A 17,114-nucleotide genomic window follows, 5' to 3' on the forward strand; every position below is an offset into this window, starting at 1 on the left:
CGCCTGCGCGGCGAGACCCGCTCGGACGGAGCGCCTGGCCCGGCTCAGCGAGGGGCCGCGCTGGGCTCCGGCGCGGCGGCGGCGCTGGGCTGCAACGCCTGCGACCAGAGGGAGATGGCCCCTGCGCGCCAAGTGATGAGCATAAGCGATGCGGACAGGCCGTGAAAGCTTCGCGCCGCTAACGCGGAGTCTCTGATAGCCGAGTACGATAATATACTAACCCCCCTCCACTTAACGTGAACGGCTTCATCCACTTTATTTGTACTACCAACTTAACCGAAGCATCTCTTTAATGTGATGCGCGTAACTTGCTGTCTGCTAGAGACTGTAAGTTGCATCTTTTCTTTGCGTGTTTGAGTTCAAAACCCAGCAGCTCTGCTGGAAACCACTGAGGCTGATGGAATTACGTCAGGGGCAAATCCGGCTTTTGAATTTTGACATCTTATGTAATAAGTGGCTACAGGCCATAACACTAGTCCGCGATGCCTGATTCGGCGTGTTATTAAGAAAAATCCTGAACCTAGTGACAGGTCACCAAACTATAAAATGTAAGACCATAAAAAATTGAAGCATAAAGTTAAGCTGAGACTCCATTTATTGGAAAACTATCTGGTTTAAAGGCTAACTAGACAGGTACCTCATTTTAGAAAGTAACCACCTAGTTACCAGGTGGTTGGTTACCTGCTGAGGCCTAATAAGAAATTGTGCTGTGAAACTGAGGAAACTTGAGTTTTACTGCTTTAGTTCAGCTAAGTTTAGCGCCTCAAGCTTCAGTCAAGATTTGGACCTGATTCTGGTCAGGAGGAGAGGCAGAAATGTGGATATAGGCTTATTCGGACGCTCTCCTTTAGCGTTTCGTGTCTCTCTCTTCAAAGCACAGCCGACAATGGTTAGAAAGAGGGTCCTTTACAGGTGATCATAGCATAGATATCTGATTTGTCACTTGCTAGTGCTACTAGCAGTTCTGATGCTCCCCTTCTGCCCCCGACATTTGTCCAGTTAGGGCAAGGAGACTCGGAAATTTGAGATAGTCCTGGCTTACTAGTCTATGGTGTGGGGTACAAGATGCTGAATTTCATTTGCTGCCTGAAAACTCCACACACATATTTTGGGAATATGCAGGGAGCTGCTTTTTAATCTGTTTTCTGATGCAATTTTTTTGTTTGTTTTCCCCCCCCCCCCCCTAGAACTAGTCTGCTCAGTGTAGGAACTTTTTAAATAAACAGCATTTGGGTCAAATGCAGCTCACTTTATTCTGGTAAAATAAATGGATTTTAGTCGGGGGGGGGGGAAACAGGACATCCGTTTTTGTCATCTGTTTTCACTGGCGCACTACAAATGATGCTCTGATACTTGTTCTTAGGCCTGACTTAGCAAAGTACATCGGAGAACAAATCAACCATTTCTGCTGTCACTGTGCCTGCCGCTTCCTAGTACTGAGTGCAGTTTTGACGCTGCAGCTCGGAGCCCACCTACAGCAGCAGCGAGGGCTCCGAGCGGCCGCTCCTCACAGTTTATTAGATGAAATCGGCACAAAGGATATCTCGGGGAAGCCGGAAGAGGCTGGATGAGATTAAAAAGTTGACTGTGTTTAGAAGAGATCTATCATGATTAGAAGAGGGTGGGAAGGGGGGGAGGGAAATACTGCAACTGTAAGACAAAGACAAGCTGTCAAATTGGAAAGCAAAAACAGCTGTTGCTGCCAGGAGTGGGGGCTGGATACTTGAACAGTTTGTTCTCGTATTAAAAAGAAATTTCAGAGCAGATCAGTACGTGCAAGCAAAATACTCCTTAAACACAGCAAGGCCATGGTAGATTTTCTCAAAGCCCTTGAAAAGGTACGAACAGTTGTGTGTTTCTACATGATTAACTATGACTTTGTACTTACTGCTGTTTTGCTACATAAACACTGGCTGGTGGTGTCTCTGCCAAGCATCCACATAATTATCACATTGTATTGTTACTCGCAATAATAAGCCCTTTGAGAAAGGGGGGGAAAGTCTTTCCTTGTTGTTTCTGCACTCTTGCAATTTCTTTGTCGTTCAAAGGTGTGACTGAATAATAAGATATTGGCAAATACTGATGCCAAGCTCTGAAAGAAGGGCATTTGTTTGCCAGAAAGGTATTTTATTTACTCTAGTGAGCTGTCATAATTCCAAGCCGTTCCTTGTCTGCCTGAATTGAGTATTGACTTTCCTATTGCAGTGTGAGAGTAGTTTTGGACCATAAAATAGTTTCCCACTGGCAAGCAATGCTGCATAAGACTCAGGTGGAAAAATGACTTTTAAAGAATCGGTTTGGTCATGTGAACACTTCTGTACTACCTTACACTAGTTAAACATGTCCAGGGTTTCTAACAATATGCAATATGTGGATATTGGACAGTTTTTAGAATGACGAATGCTCTTAGTGCTAATCTAGTGTTAATGCTAGGTTACTGCTACCTAGGCACAAGGCCCTCTGACCACAGCCACTGACTGCAAAGACCATCACTTCTCAGTACCTCTCTGGCACTGTCAGGTTTTCGGGAGCTTTGAGCCCCTGCAACTCTGAGAATCCAAAGGATGTGCAGGTACTTTGCCTCTGAAGGATATGCTAGAAAACATCTTGGTGCTCCCTGCATCTTTTGTGCAAGCTGAAAGAGTGCAGCCACATTGTACTGCAAGTCCAAAAGACCCTAAGAGTAGGGCCCCAGTCTCTGCAAGGGACACAAGGGCACAATTTTCTAACTTCCAGGCAGATACCAGCTACTATGGTAAAGAAATTAAAGTAACTTGTAACCCTCATTTATTCCTCTATACTGGTAAAATGTAACGCCAGACTGGGTCTGCATGAGTTTGTCCTTCAGGTTTATGCACACTATTTTCTATGTTACTAGTACCTGCTGCTTTCAGCCACTAGGATCTTTGAAAAAGCCATAGCAAATAAAGAAGTGTTGAAGAGACTGGAAGAAAAGACGTAGAGCAGACAGGAGGGAACGCAAGGAAGAGAAGGGAAAGAATGAAAAGAGTTGGACAAAGCCAACAGATGAGTGTTTAAAAAGCAGCACAATCTCAACTTGGAAAAAGATTTTGAGCTACTGCTTTTGAGCTTCGCTGCATGAACCGTTTCCTTGTAACAAGTTAGTGGCCGTCTTCTGATGCTGCTTGCGCAGGAGGCCGCCGCTCATGGCAGCGCTGTGTCTCGCTGCATGTTCTGCTGCCCTCTGCTGCATCCACGTCCTCCCATGGCTGAAGCCCCACAGACTCATGTGCTTAGTAAGGAAGCATCAGGGAATGAAACCAAAAGGAGGGAGAAGTGAAACAGCAGAGACATAAACCCAGGAAGCTTCTGGAGCTGAGCTAAAGGAAGATTAGATACTATTTAAGCTCTTCCATTTTGCAAGTAAGTGTTTAAATAGACCCAACTCAGAAGAAGAAATCCCCAAATGTCTCCCTTTTATTTCGAAGGGAGAAAGAACACCGCTGTTTTGATAAGTACAACTCTCAGACTGAGCGTTGCCCCATGGCAGTAAGGGAATTCACAACACTTTTGTACTCAATGATTTATTACAATTGGTGCTGTTAAGCACTAGGTACTGTTTATCAATAAAAGCATAATACAGGAAGTGTATTTTCTACAATGCACTGTTACAAAGTAAAAAAGGCGCATGTTCTTTGCTTCTTAGAGATGCAACGTTCTTCTGCAGGTCAGTCAGTCTGGAATGACGTTAATTCAGCCTACAGGGAGGACTTAAGGGTTTGATCCCACCAATTCATATCTGGGTGTTCAGTAAGTTATCCTTGCAGGACAACACAGAGTAGTAGCATGCAAAAAAAAAAATCCAATTTTTGTTCCTATTTATGTAATAGGAGCATCAATCATAGTACTAAGATCAGTTTTACTTTAGCAGTTACTTCTGGTTACTGTGGTTACTGATCTCAGGGATCTTATCTATTTTTGAAGCTGCTTATTCTTTCCAAACTCTCACATTCTGAAAACAAGAGTTACTGTTTTGAAATCCTTAGGAAAACCTTAAAGGAAACTAGTGATACAGGACAAGTTTAAAAAAACAAACAAACAAACAAATGCAGTGAAAGAGATCCAGAAAGCAGTATAATTCATGGTAAAAATACCCAAAACTACAGTACAGGTCACTCTTCCACTGGATGCAATTAGGAAAAAGAGATACCTTTGTGATAAAATCTAACAACAAGGTGTGATGATGTCTTGGAAGCAGATGGAAATAAAAAAACTAAAAGCGCCAGCCAGTTGAATAAAGCTGGACCATTAGTCATTGTGTGGCTTTAGCTAACTGTACAAACGATCCAGTATTGCTTCATGTATTTCAAGTTTAGTATCAGGAGAGACCACTGGCTTACCTCATCCAATCTTCTCAATAACAAAGACCACTGAACTTTACTGTATTAGGTTTATGCTGAGTCCAGTTTGTCTAAAGCATGCCTTTTATAAGAGCATCTAGTCTTGACTAGAAGACGTTAAGGGGGATGGACGATCCATTAACTCCTTGCAGTTTTTCAACTGTTTATCTTCCTAAGTATTAACAAGTTGTGCCAAATTTTGAAGGTGTCTTTTTTTTTTTTGGACTGAGCTTCCAGCTATTTCACTGGAAAGCTTTCTTATTCCCAATTGAAAAAAGAAGTTAATGTACACTGTTACCTTAAAGAGCAATAGGATATAAAGCTTTATTGTTCCACCTTTGTCAGAGTTCATTTTCTATGGATTTGCATTTTTGTAACTGTAGTTTACATTAGAAACTTCAGCTCCTGAGAGGCTTAATGTGGAGTAACAGCCAGCCTTCAAAATCAATTTCAATCTCATGTCTTCAAGTAGTAGACCATTTGGGCACAAGTAACCTCTAGGACTAGAATCAGTTAGATCTTCCACCACCTCCTTTTCCTGGGTTCTTTGTCCTCATTTCATGCCAGGCTTTCACCAGTGGTTCTCTGTTCTTCCATATAAGCTCATGGCCGTAAGTCACATACCACCTGAGAAAGAAAACGCCAGTTAAAACTAACTGCAGCTCTTCCCTTGATATGAGGAAGAGACTGATCACTGAAAGCAGATAACCAGACTGCTTAAAATACAAGACAGGATAAACTGAGGTAGAAATAATGTTTTTTTATAAAGTGTCTGACAGTGCCATGCAAGCCACTTGTTCTCTTTTCTCCTAATAAGTAACCTCTTTACGTTCTTGCTTGTCTGAGTCCTGAGAATGAATGGTTTCCATGGTCTTAATTTCATGCTTTCATGATTTCTACTTAAAGATGCAGACTATTTCCATTTAACAGACCGTGAAAGTGGCAACGTTGCCCGTGCTAATCCTTACTGACAACACTAATTCAAAGGTATTTTTCTTATATGTAAATACAGCTGAAATTACCCCATAATGAAGAGCCACTCCATCCAAAGTGAATTTTCTCCTATAAACAACTAAATTAATGAAGAATCGGCCTAGCGACTTTTTCTGGCTTAATTTATACAAAACTATACAAACATCACTAAGTCATTAAGCAGCAGAGGTTACCGTGTAAAAGAGAGGAGAAAGCAGTGGGAGGGGAAGCAACCACATGAAAGTAACTAACATGCTAACAAGTTCTGAACAAAAAGCACTTTGGTATGAGCCACCAATCGGTGCTAGATAAACTGGCCATTACGTTAAGCCACACAATGGCTTTCTGAAGTGGATAATTGCCTGTGAGGCAATAAATAAAAAACACTTTGTTCATTCGACCTATGACTATCTAAACAGAGACCCTGTTTAAGGATGAACCGACCAAAACAATCACTGAGTAGAAAGCATGTAGGTGAGGAAGAAGGATACCTGTTAACTTGAGAGAGGTTTTTACTACAACTGCTAGCCTATTTCAATAACGTGTGAATCTGTATTATAATGAACAAACTGATAAGAGATATATCAAGGTGGAAAGTAGGCACAAATCGGCAAGGCCACATCAAACACATTTGTGATGGCAAGAGAGAGTAAAGGAGGCTGTGTGGAACAGAACTTGCCAACACTATGGCCAAGAAATAGCAAACAAAGGCAAAACAGTTCAGAGAGCAAAACTTGCGTTCTTTGCCTCTTGGAGTATACCTTTCATATAGCCACGCTGAGGAAACTAAAACCGCTGTTCATCACTGCACAGTCTAATGCCATGAGGAGACAGAGGGAACAACGTTCTTCTACCTTCCATAGCATCCTAGGTGCCATGGTAAGGTAGGTGCAGGGCAAACTCACTGGAAAAATAAGTACTCTGTAACAAGCTTTAAATTCATTCTTTAGTTGGCAGAGTTGATTGTCAAGCAGGATTTAACCTGTGTTAATAATGTTCTCAGCAGTAAGTATTCAAGTTGGACAAGAGTGAAATTAAGGGAGAGGAAAGAAACTTATTAGGTGACATAGTTCAAACACAGAACAATGCAGAACTGTTTCCTACAAAATGGTTTCTACTGGTTCTCCCCAATTAGGAAAGGCCCTGAAGGCTCCACACAGAAAGACAAAAGCAGCAACACAGTAAAACAGCAGAAGCTGTTCAAAGGAATTTGGCCTGAGCCTATACTCACTCAATAGCTCTGTCTAAATTGGCAATTAGAGATAATATTGGGACACAGGAGCTTTGTCTTATCTGGGTAACTCAAAAGATGTTTTAATTTGCCCATTCTGTTCTGTGAGACTCCTTTCTCCCTTGCAACTCTCTCCAGTGTGCTGGGGAGAGCAGGACAGAGGCAGTCAGCCAGCCCACGTTGTAGTGGCAGAACAATCAGATATGCAGTCTGTTATTCTAAGCCAGTTCAGATCAATTACTTGCAGTTCTAAGCATCAGTTAGCAGCATCGCCCCACAATTTAATGGCATCACAAAGATAACAGTGAATTGTTTTCAGTGCTACTTACGACAACTTAACTTTACAAAACAAAAAAGTTTTCAGGGACAAGATGGAGTAAAGAGGGGAAAATACAGGCTGAATTTTCATAGGAGGAATGTAACTGATTCAGCAGGCAATATTTATACAAAACAAAGTAAATACAGACTTACATTCCAAATAGAGCTCCTCCGAGATGCGCAGCATGGTCAAAAAGTCTCCAGCCCAGAGCAAGCCCAGCAGTGTCGAATGCAATTATGGCTTTTAAAGCCTGGAAAGGAAAAGTCACAGAACAGACAGTCAGCTACAGTAGCTAATGGCCAATAGTAAGAAAGCTTCATAGTCTAGCATGGAGCAAAGATTTGGATCAAAAAACATCCCCTAACTTTTTTATCAAAGCAATTGTTTTAAAAATTTGCTTCCAAACAGTTTCTAGTTGTACTATGCTGTCAAAATACATACACAAGCAACTACAGAAGAAGGATTTATTTCTTCTAGCATTTATTTTAAAATAGCAGTTACAGAGCAATGATGGCTTTTTTTTTTCTTTTAAAAAGCCCATTAAAGTATACATAAGGTAGGCTATAGCAGTACATAAAGTTCAAGAATATATTAAAATGGTAAAAGTTCTTAGTAAAGGCTACATCAAAAACTGAGGTTTATATTGCAATAATCAATGTTCTTGTTTCAGTGTTGTAATGAGTTCCTCCTCATGGCAATACTATCTGTGGCTCTGCTAGTACATTCAGTAGTACACCCTGACCATTTATTTCAGGAAAGATGCAATTAAAGGGTGGCACGCGAAAAACCCAGGTCCATTCAAGGAACAGAAGCAAGAAAAACCATGAAGACTGTGTTTAAGAACATTTGTTGAAATCTGTCAGCTTCACTTAATTTACAAAAAACACTAAACCTAGTGGATCTTGAAATGAAAAGCTTAACTGCTTTAAGTAGCAAAATACAACTTCAAAAAGTGGACGAGAGGATTAACTCATTTCAGCAAGTAAAGATATGCATGAGAAGTTATTTTTAACAATGGGGTAGTGGATGTGATTAAAAGCATTTAATGAAGCAAGAAGGAGTGCTGGAGGTACACATAAAGGAAAACCTCAACAAGTTATTCCTAATCCTAACTGTTCTCGGAAGTGTCAGTAGGAGGTCCTCAAATGAAGAGGCAGGGATTCCTCTGTGGATGGAATGTCGTTTCCCTTGACAAATGAAACGCTTCTCCATGCTCCTGACCAGTTTTCAGCAAAAAGAGAATCTAGGTACCAGAGGCTAAGTCTGTAACAGGTGCTGTTTATACGAAATACCACGCACTAGAAAGACATTAGGTTAGAACAATGTGTGCACGTATTTTCTCTGTTGGGCAAACCTCTAAGTCCATCTCTCTCCCCCTTTCTTTCCTCTCTAAGGATCAGATCTGAAACAGACCCAAGGAGGACGGAATTTAGAATAATCCTAAATTGAATATACACTTGTATAAGTGACCATACTAGACCCCCAACAACTCAATCCAGTATTCAGGACTTCCTCATCCTTTTATTCTTTTTAAAGATAAATCTGGTAAGTTTAGAAACACAAATGAAGACACGTGTTCAGATACTGCTGAGGCAGAAGGAAAGTGTTTTAAATGCAGGATTTCTTCAAGGTTCAAAGGCACTTACGCTTCCTGCTGTAAACGTGAACACTGGCAGAAAGATGATGGCTAGTTTTGCTTCTGGCATCTTTGTACAAACAGCTGCAAGGACGGTCATTATAGCTCCCGACTGTAAATACATTAAAATATATGAAAGTCAGCAGAGATGTTACTTAAGAGAAACTTCATTTTTCTGCATGTGAACCTATTTTTCAAAAGCAGCCCTCTGATAAGTCTTAAAGTACAAAGCAGCATGGCCAAGTAAGAACAAAAATAAAACAAGACACCATTATTTAATTTCAGTAGCTGAAGATGTAAATACTGAAAAACACTCAGATGCTCTATTTGACCTCTAGTAATCAAGAAATTAAAAATTAAGATATTAACAGGCTTTTTCCATTAAACCCTAGAAATCTACATATACATTGATCCAACAGACATCTCCGATGAAGGGAGTAAGTCTGAAGCTTGCATCAAAACAAGGAGGTAGAGGGGCAAGGAAATCCTTTGTCAAGGACAAGCGTAAATCCCTGGTCTGTACTAAACTGGTCACAGGCTTTCACGTCCATGAAAAGGCTCAGTGAAAGAGCTGTGAATACAGTAAACTAACATAATGATCAAATCTTATTGAATTTGCCACGTTAAGACCAATGGAAAATAACTTACTCCAGATATAGTTTACTCGCAGGATAAAGTGAGTAACATAGCAGTATCAGAAATTGAAAATTGTGAACTGGCCGACAAGTTTTTCATTCCATTTGAAAAACAAGAGCCAGATTTTTGGCTTCTACCAAAGTTGTCTGTTCAAGTATTTTGAGTTGTAGAACGTCTTAAAGCACTTATCTTGCTATAAGTTTGAAGTGAAACCTAGTCATTCACCAAGTTTTACAGGCTTCTTAACTTGTTTTAACAGACAACCAAAACACCTCCTCAGGTTGCCTCACATCTTGCAAACTGTGAGACTTCTAGCAGAAGTACTGCAGGAAGGAAGGATGAAAAAGAGCACAGTATTCCTTTCAGCTTCTGCTAGTATCGCATGCTGATTTTGACCGCCTTGATTGCATGATCTCTTTCAAAAGCATTCTATTTTTCATTAGAGAAGACTGCGGTGCACAATTACGCAATAATATTTAATGAAACAAATTATAGAACTGAACCATCTGCTCAGTGACAAGAGGTCCTGCTGCTGAGTCCTCGCTTACAACCTATTAAGCAGTGTTAGTTTTGGCTGCTGGGGCAAGAGAATTAGAATATCTGAGGAACAGCCCAGTTCTTGCACAGGAATCACTGTCTGATTACTTGGCAGTAACCCTTCCTGTGTCTACTATCCAGAATATCCTTGACATTTCTAACCAGGCTGAAGAATACAACAGGCTTTGAAAATGGCTTTTGAAATGCAGTAAGGCATCTTGTATTTTGAGATACTCACAGCTCCAAGGGATGGTTCAAATCTTCCAGTGGCCATTTTAGCAACGTAACTGACAAAAGTGGAGATAACCCCTAGAAAGGAAAAGTTACTATTGGAAACCGCGTCAGCAATACAGACAAGAATCAGGAAGTACAACAATGTTATCGGTGCATTTTCCTAAAGAAAGCACAGTACTTTGTTCTTTTTTTCTTTTTAACTTTGAAAATAGTCGTTGTTTTCCAGGAATCTCCTATAATTCTGTATTAAAAGGTATTTTATTTTGGTAAGTAAGCATGCTTTTAAAGCACATGCTTGTATTTTCATGCTATTTTAAAGCCTAGTATCCTAAAGCAATCAAATTTCTGTATGACAGCAAATAAGCACTGCAGTTAGCAACGTGTGGGACTGAACAGTTGCCATCTGTCACCATAAATACACTTATTAATCCTGCACGCATTTTACTTGCATAAAAACATTTTTAATAGATTGTAAATATGTATATTTAACATTACCAGCAGAAAGATACACTGCTATGAACTGCTCACATCCCAGGAGAGAGACTATGCTGGTGGAAAAACTCCACAGAACATACATGTTTGCTGCCATGTGGAAAAGAGAGAAGTGACTAAATGTAGAGAGCAGCATGGGAGAACACAAGGCTCCTACAAGAAAGGAAAACAGTAAATGGAAAAACAAAGTCAGTGTTTTGATCTGTGTTAGCTTACACGTCATGCAGACTAGACATTTATCAAGAGATATTATAGGCTAATGTAATAAACACCTGAAATGTAACAAGTTTCTAAATCTGGCATTACCTGTTGAAAAGTAGAATGGGTACCCTAGGGATATGCAAGCTGCACAAACAGCTGCTTTAAAAAGTCTGAATTCCCTCCAGGGAATGCTTTACAGGAGTGTTTTACATATAGAAGTATCGTAAGATAGAATTCTGCTTTTAAAAGTGCAAAAGAGATTTATATACGTATATGGTGAAAGATTTTTAATATATTTTATGAACATCTATATACAACTTGGCTATGGAGGCTGACTCAAGGGAAAGTTAGCATTCTTTTCAAAAAGCTACTAGCTCTCCTCACTGAAACAGCACCCTGGAAAATGTAAACAAGCTAATTAGCAGGTTTAAAGGTCAGCATTGTTTAGAAGGGAGTTGTTTGGGAGCTGTAAATCATACTGATGCTTAGATTTGGTGTTTTAGCTTTGCTGTTGCAGAGGAAATCAGTTTAGTTCCCACTTCAGCAGAAATCAGAGGACAGGAGAAGCTACTCTCCTAGGGCACATTTTTCTCATCCTTTTAATCCTTCTCTCTGCTGTGGAAAAGAAAGCTAACTGTTCTGCCTTGAAATACTAGTAACTTGCTTTCCAGTAACTAGTAACTAGCCTCTTCTAAACAGTTCACACACAATGAAAGCTGAGGTTTGTTTCACGTGATCCAAAGCCCACATCCGCAACAAGGGTTCTGTGCGTAATGTAGACTGATGCTTGTCTAATGACAAAAGCACACCTGCAAGTGACCTGGGACTGTTCGTATCTGCATCCCACAGAATGTTAAGGGGAGGAAAAAAAAAAAACAAAACGCGCATTTGAACCTTTTTTTTTAAATTTAAATAGCACTACGTAGTAGGATTTATTTTCCTCTTCCCCAAAGTCTAGAATGATTAACATTCTGTCCAGGAAAGTGGTAGGGGGTTGATACCACTAAGACAAATGCCTCCTCGTCTTTACAAGGCAGACGCTGCATCCCACTGAATGCAGTAAAAGACCAGACAGCAGGCAACAGTGTTGACAATTTTTTTTTTTTCTTCAAAAAAATCAGATTCATTACTTGTACCATTCTCTCCCTGAAAGCCTTTCCTGCCTAAACAGACTGTAGTGTTTGGCCTGACTGAGAACTTTACTTGCAGCTCCGTGACTTACAAGCAGTGCAACCGTCCCAAATTTTGACAGTATAATCAGATGTTCCGAGGTAGACAAGTCACCCAAATTACTGTTCACTTACTGGAGGAGGGATCTGAGGTGAAGTATGTAAACATAATCCGTCGCATAGCAGGCAGCCTCCATAAACAGAATACAAATGCATTTGCAGCTATAATACCTAGTAAGGAAAAAACAGTATGAAACCAAAATATGAATGTTACATTCAGTAATGCATACAGTAAAGTAGCGTGCAAAAGTAAGCTTGCAAGAATCATGCTTTTTTTTCCCCTCTATTCCTTTAAAAGCAGCATCTACTATTCACTTTGTGGAGTTTAGAAAAAAATAAAAGAGAAATACAGGAAGCTATATTTATATGATGAAAGTCTTTTTAGAAATATCACATTTAATCATAACTTTTATTTTATTTTAACATAAAATGTATAGAATACAACAGTCCAGGAAATCTGTACTGAAGACATTCGGGCTATGGTTTCAAACTTCCCCTGTAGAGCCAATGAAAGAAGAGCTTAGGAGGTCCTGTTTTTTGCCTCTCCAGCTGCTTTTTCCTAGTTATTACCACTCCATTTGCTGCAAAATTGCATTCCAGATAATATTTCTGAAGTAAGTTTAACTGCGCTTGGAGAGGAGGAGGATGGGGGAACTGCACAAACATGCAATACACACCCTTTCCCTCTCCTGGGGAGGTGTGATTTTGTTGTGAGGGACTTGTAAAGATACTGGTTTGAGATCGAGCGCACAAAGCTCATTTGGCCTGGCTCAGGGATAGTCACCGATGGGAGGTAGCAAATGCCCACCTTTTTACTACGCAGCTGTTTATTCCAATCTTATTTTAGTCTAAGTAGGAGTGTAAATAAGTAGAAACAGAATGATGCAAAATAAACGCGATTCTCGTTTTAAGTGCCTTCCCTATTTCTATCAAAGCATTTAGGTATTTAAAATGCTTTATTATTATAAAGCTAGAAACATTAAAGGCAGGAATAATTGTGCTTCCCTTAAAGAACATTAAACGCCACATAATCATTCTCCACTTTGCAACAAAATTGTGGAGAAACTATGATACCTGGGTCCTATAACCAAAATTCTTATAGCCCCCTTCTGACACTTCAATCCTATTCCACAGTGATCTTTTATTAGAGAAAATATTTTCTCTGTGTGCTCAGCCAAGATATTACAGTATCATCAACAACATCAATACACTAAGCCCAACCCTGTTATAGCAATCAAGTGCAAATATCTGAATGGCTAAAGATTTACCAGCTAGAATTGATGTTGCATTTGAGATTAACTAGATGTTGAAGAACAACATACAGACTACAAAAAATGAATCTTCACACACACACACCACTCTACCTCAATATTTGTATCTGTATTTAAGATGAAATCAAGACCTGGCTTACATGTTTACAAGCAATTCAAATCATTGTACAAAGCTTCTGACAGGACTTGTTAGTTGGCCTGAGATTATTTTTCCCTCATTCAGTATTTACATACTGTATTCTTAGACTAGAAGTCAACTGTTCAAAGTCAGTTAAATGGCTGAGTTGGATTTTTTTTTTTCCCTCTAAAATGTTTCTACAGAAAAGTAGATCACATCATCAAAAAGCTACTTAAACTAACATTACTATAACATTATTTCTCATAAGCTGCTAATAACATATTCAGGAAATAATATGTAGACTATATAACACTGGATATGGCTCAGCTCCTTTATTTGGATTTGAATCAAGTTCTCATCAACTTCTTTCCACATACAGTGTCTGTCCTGGGATTTCAAGCGCTGTTTGGTTAACCAGGCTGAACTACATCATAACAATAGGGAGGTACATAAGACGGCCGGTTCTTATTTGCAAAACCATGTAAAACAGCAAAAAAATCAACAGGAAATGTCATTTCCATGTATCACTGAAAGAATACAATAAATATGCAACGTTCATCTCTGTAGTGGATAACAGTTATTTTACTTAGCAGACTATGTAACTGTAATCAGTCTATGCTGGACAAGAAAGTCATTCGCTTTAGGGACACCTCAGGCCTACACAACCTTTCAAGACAGCCCTTTACAGAATCGCGCACACACACAAGTAAAAAATTAGCTTGTATTTCTTCTATAAACAGTTGCTGCTTTTCACTGCTCCGGAGAAAGAAATGGTGGGGGAGCGGGCACGTGCAGATTCTAGCTAATCCTTCACCATTCCCCCACGCAAACGAACAGCAATTTTTAAGGCTAACAAAAACGTTTTGTAAGAAGGAAACCTAGCAGAACTAGTGTATCTGCAGGTGTAAATTTAAACATGCATTGTGCCTAGTGACTTAAACAAGGTACGAAAGCCATCTGTTGTAACATACTGTACCTGTTTGCCATATTTCTCTTCCTGTGAATGTCTAATACTTGTAAGCTAACACAAACCTGTCACAGTCCGCTGGCCCTCAGTCAGGCTACTCCACCAGCTGTTAACCTGAAAGAGAAGTGGTATTCATCAAGGCCACTACAGTGTATTTGCCGTTTCAGAAATAGTCACATGAAGCTCTACCTTTTAAAGAGTGGTAAGTATTCCTTTTGGAACTGTTACATAAAGCAGCATCAAAGTTTTATTTCCTACTGATTTAGCTTTTCAAATGGGTATTTCTTACTCAAGAGTAGTCAGCTACCCTCCTTTTAATATAGCCAGACACAGATGAAAAGTCTTAAAGCAGAATGGGGTTTTACCATTCTACATAATTCCTTGGGGTTGCCTCTGCCTGCACTAAACAAGGATTTAGCCCATAATTCTTACGTTAGCAGATTAGCCAAAGTTAGCATAAACCCTGCCTTGACTAAGCCTCATCCTAAAGCTATCTAACATCACACCACCCACCTTTCAGAGATTCCACTTTGTGCCAGGGTCACTTTTTGCAGAGGTGGCTCACAAGATGTGGAATTCATTCCCCCTTGCGTCCTGCTCACCCAGCCCTCCTTCAAGTTTAAAACCCCTGAAAAAATTTATTTTGAGTGCAGTCAGCCCACAGGTAAGTCCCCCCCCCCGCCTTTCCCCCCTCTTTAAGCTTCTAGAAGCACTTTAGATAAATATTTTATTGCTAGTACTATGACCTTCCAAGCATACTGAGGAAGATAACGCTATATAAATTAGGTTGTGTGTGTGTGTGGGGGGGATTACACTACAGAACAAACCACTTGCTCTCTGATATCAAGCTAACCAATTCATTGCATTTTTTTTGTTTAATTCTCTGGCACAGGATCCACATACCAGTTATTTCCTACCAAGTCCTCCAATAAACAAAGGTGATTTTTTAATAATACAACAAGCAGAATGCCCTCCGAAGCTATAGGGGGATCCTGAATTTTTATAAACAGAACTTACCAGGTGAAGACAGGGGTTGGGAAGTTAAGCATATTAGCAACAGGGTAGTTCTAGTTTGTTTTTGGACAGCTAATCAGAATCCAGCAGACCTTCATGTTTTGAAGGAAAATAAGAGTTTAAAACTGCACTTATTTCAAAATATCATTAAGGGGGCAGTCAAGATCTCCCCTGCACTTCACAGACACCATGCAAGAGAGCCCACCCACATGAAAAGTACCACCACGGCACGCCCAATTCATACTGAAGAAACACCTGGCTCGCTTGTGTCCCACCTAGGACACCAGGGCATCTCCGGATGCACGCTCAGCCCTACTTCCCTTCAAAAAGCAGACCAGAATGAGGAATCAGGCCTGGTCTACCACACACCAGAGCAGTAACCTCGAAACAAATGTGAAACGTGCATCTTTAAACAGACTTGATCAAAAACTAGGTGACCGATGCCTTCAGCAATGCCAAACAAACCTGTAACAAGTCTTGTAGTACTTACGTCTTACTCTGCAGATTGCAAAGGGAAGCATTTGCATGGAAACCTCTGCTTTCACTAAGGAAAAAAGCCCCCTAAACCCTCAGACTTGTAAAGACTGAAAACATGAACGTGATAAAACGCTCAGCAGCCAGAAGATTAAACAAAAATTTTATGTTTAAAGTTCAGAATTTATGATACCATCTTTGGGAGCTGATGTTTGCTTTTAAAAAACCCAGCTATTTCCCAGAGTTCTTAAATACAGTGAAAAACCAAAGGTGCCTATTTTAGACAAACTATTACTGGCCTCTCTGCCCTTCATCTCTGGGTGCAGGTGCTCTACTTTTTCTGTGCCTGGGCACAACTGAAGACAAGCTTTTTTCCTTCTCCAGTATCGTCTTTGCAGTAATACTGTAGGTTAATCTCCCACGAATAATTGTACGAGATTTTCTTTTAAGTGAAGCACAGCTGCCACAACTTGCTGGCAACCCGTTACCTCTCCCAGGCCAAAACGGACAGGACGAGCATCGCTCGCGGGCGCGGTGCGAGAGGGAGCAGCAGGGAGCCGCGCTGGCAGCGCCCGCGTCCCTTTCGCGTACCTGCTGTCTGAAGTCCCCCCTCTTCTGCGGCCGTATCTTATCCATCCAGTCGGCCCGAGCTTCCTCCAAGTACGTCTGGACGCGGGACTTCAGCGACTCGTACTGCCAGATGGCGGCGGAGCCGAAGGCGCAGCCTGTGAACTGGGCGACGAGGGGCGGCTCAGCCCCGCCGGCCGCGACCGTTAACCGCCGCCCCCCCCCCCCGGCCGCGCCGCCCTTACCCCGACGGTGAAGACGAGCGGCTTCACGAGGCGCCCGGGCGAGGGGCGGCCGGCGCGGGCGGGCGGCTGCTGCGGCGGCGGGCAGAGGCTGCGCCGCGGCGGCGGCGGCGGCGGCGGGGGACCGGGCTGCGCCTCGGCGGCGGCACCGCGGGGCTCCTCGGTGCGGGGCCGCGCCCGGCGGAACCCGCGCGGCTGCTCCAGCAGCACGGAGACTCTGCGGGGAGAGAGCGTCCGTCAGCCCCGCCGCCGGCCCCGGCCCGGCCGCCACCCCCCGGCCCCGGCCCGGCCGTACCTGTGCGCCCGCGGGCCGCAGGCGCGGGCCCAGCACCGCCACGCCATGTTCGGGGCCTCCCCGCGCGCCGACCGCTTCCGGGGCAGCCGCCCGCCATCTTGCGGGCGCGGCGAGGCGAGCGATAACCGCCGCGCCGCGCTTCAGCCTCGGCCGCGGGCGGCGAGCCGGTCCCGGCGGCCCCCAGCACGGGGACGGGGCCGCCGGGCGCCTCCGGCAGCGCAGCGCAGCGCAGCGCAGGGGCTGCGGGCGCCGCGCCGCGCCGAGGAGGTCGCTTCCGGTCGTGCCGCCGTCGGGGCCGGCCGCCATCTTGGGGGCGGA

General features: G+C 42.2%; 2 protein-coding genes across 13 annotated transcripts in view; one reads left to right on the forward strand and one right to left on the reverse strand.

The window, feature by feature from the left end:
- LOC104143561 (claudin-15) overlaps positions 1–17,114 on the forward strand; it is a 62,607-nt gene that overhangs the window by 24,191 nt on the left and 21,302 nt on the right. The gene's annotated exons all lie outside the window — the stretch shown is intronic.
- On the reverse strand, positions 4,074–16,903 carry PARL (presenilin associated rhomboid like). Its single transcript, XM_068954198.1, has 10 exons — positions 16,797–16,903; positions 16,505–16,718; positions 16,284–16,424; positions 14,270–14,318; positions 11,924–12,019; positions 10,422–10,571; positions 9,931–10,001; positions 8,530–8,631; positions 7,036–7,133; positions 4,074–4,988 (listed from the first exon to the last, which is right to left on the reverse strand). Exons 1-10 carry the CDS (start codon positions 16,841–16,843, stop codon positions 4,871–4,873), a joined length of 1,086 nt encoding a protein of 361 aa, XP_068810299.1. The 5' UTR covers positions 16,844–16,903; the 3' UTR covers positions 4,074–4,870.

Source organism: Struthio camelus, chromosome 9 (genome assembly GCF_040807025.1).
Source record: "Struthio camelus isolate bStrCam1 chromosome 9, bStrCam1.hap1, whole genome shotgun sequence".
Taxonomy (NCBI): domain Eukaryota; kingdom Metazoa; phylum Chordata; class Aves; order Struthioniformes; family Struthionidae; genus Struthio; species Struthio camelus.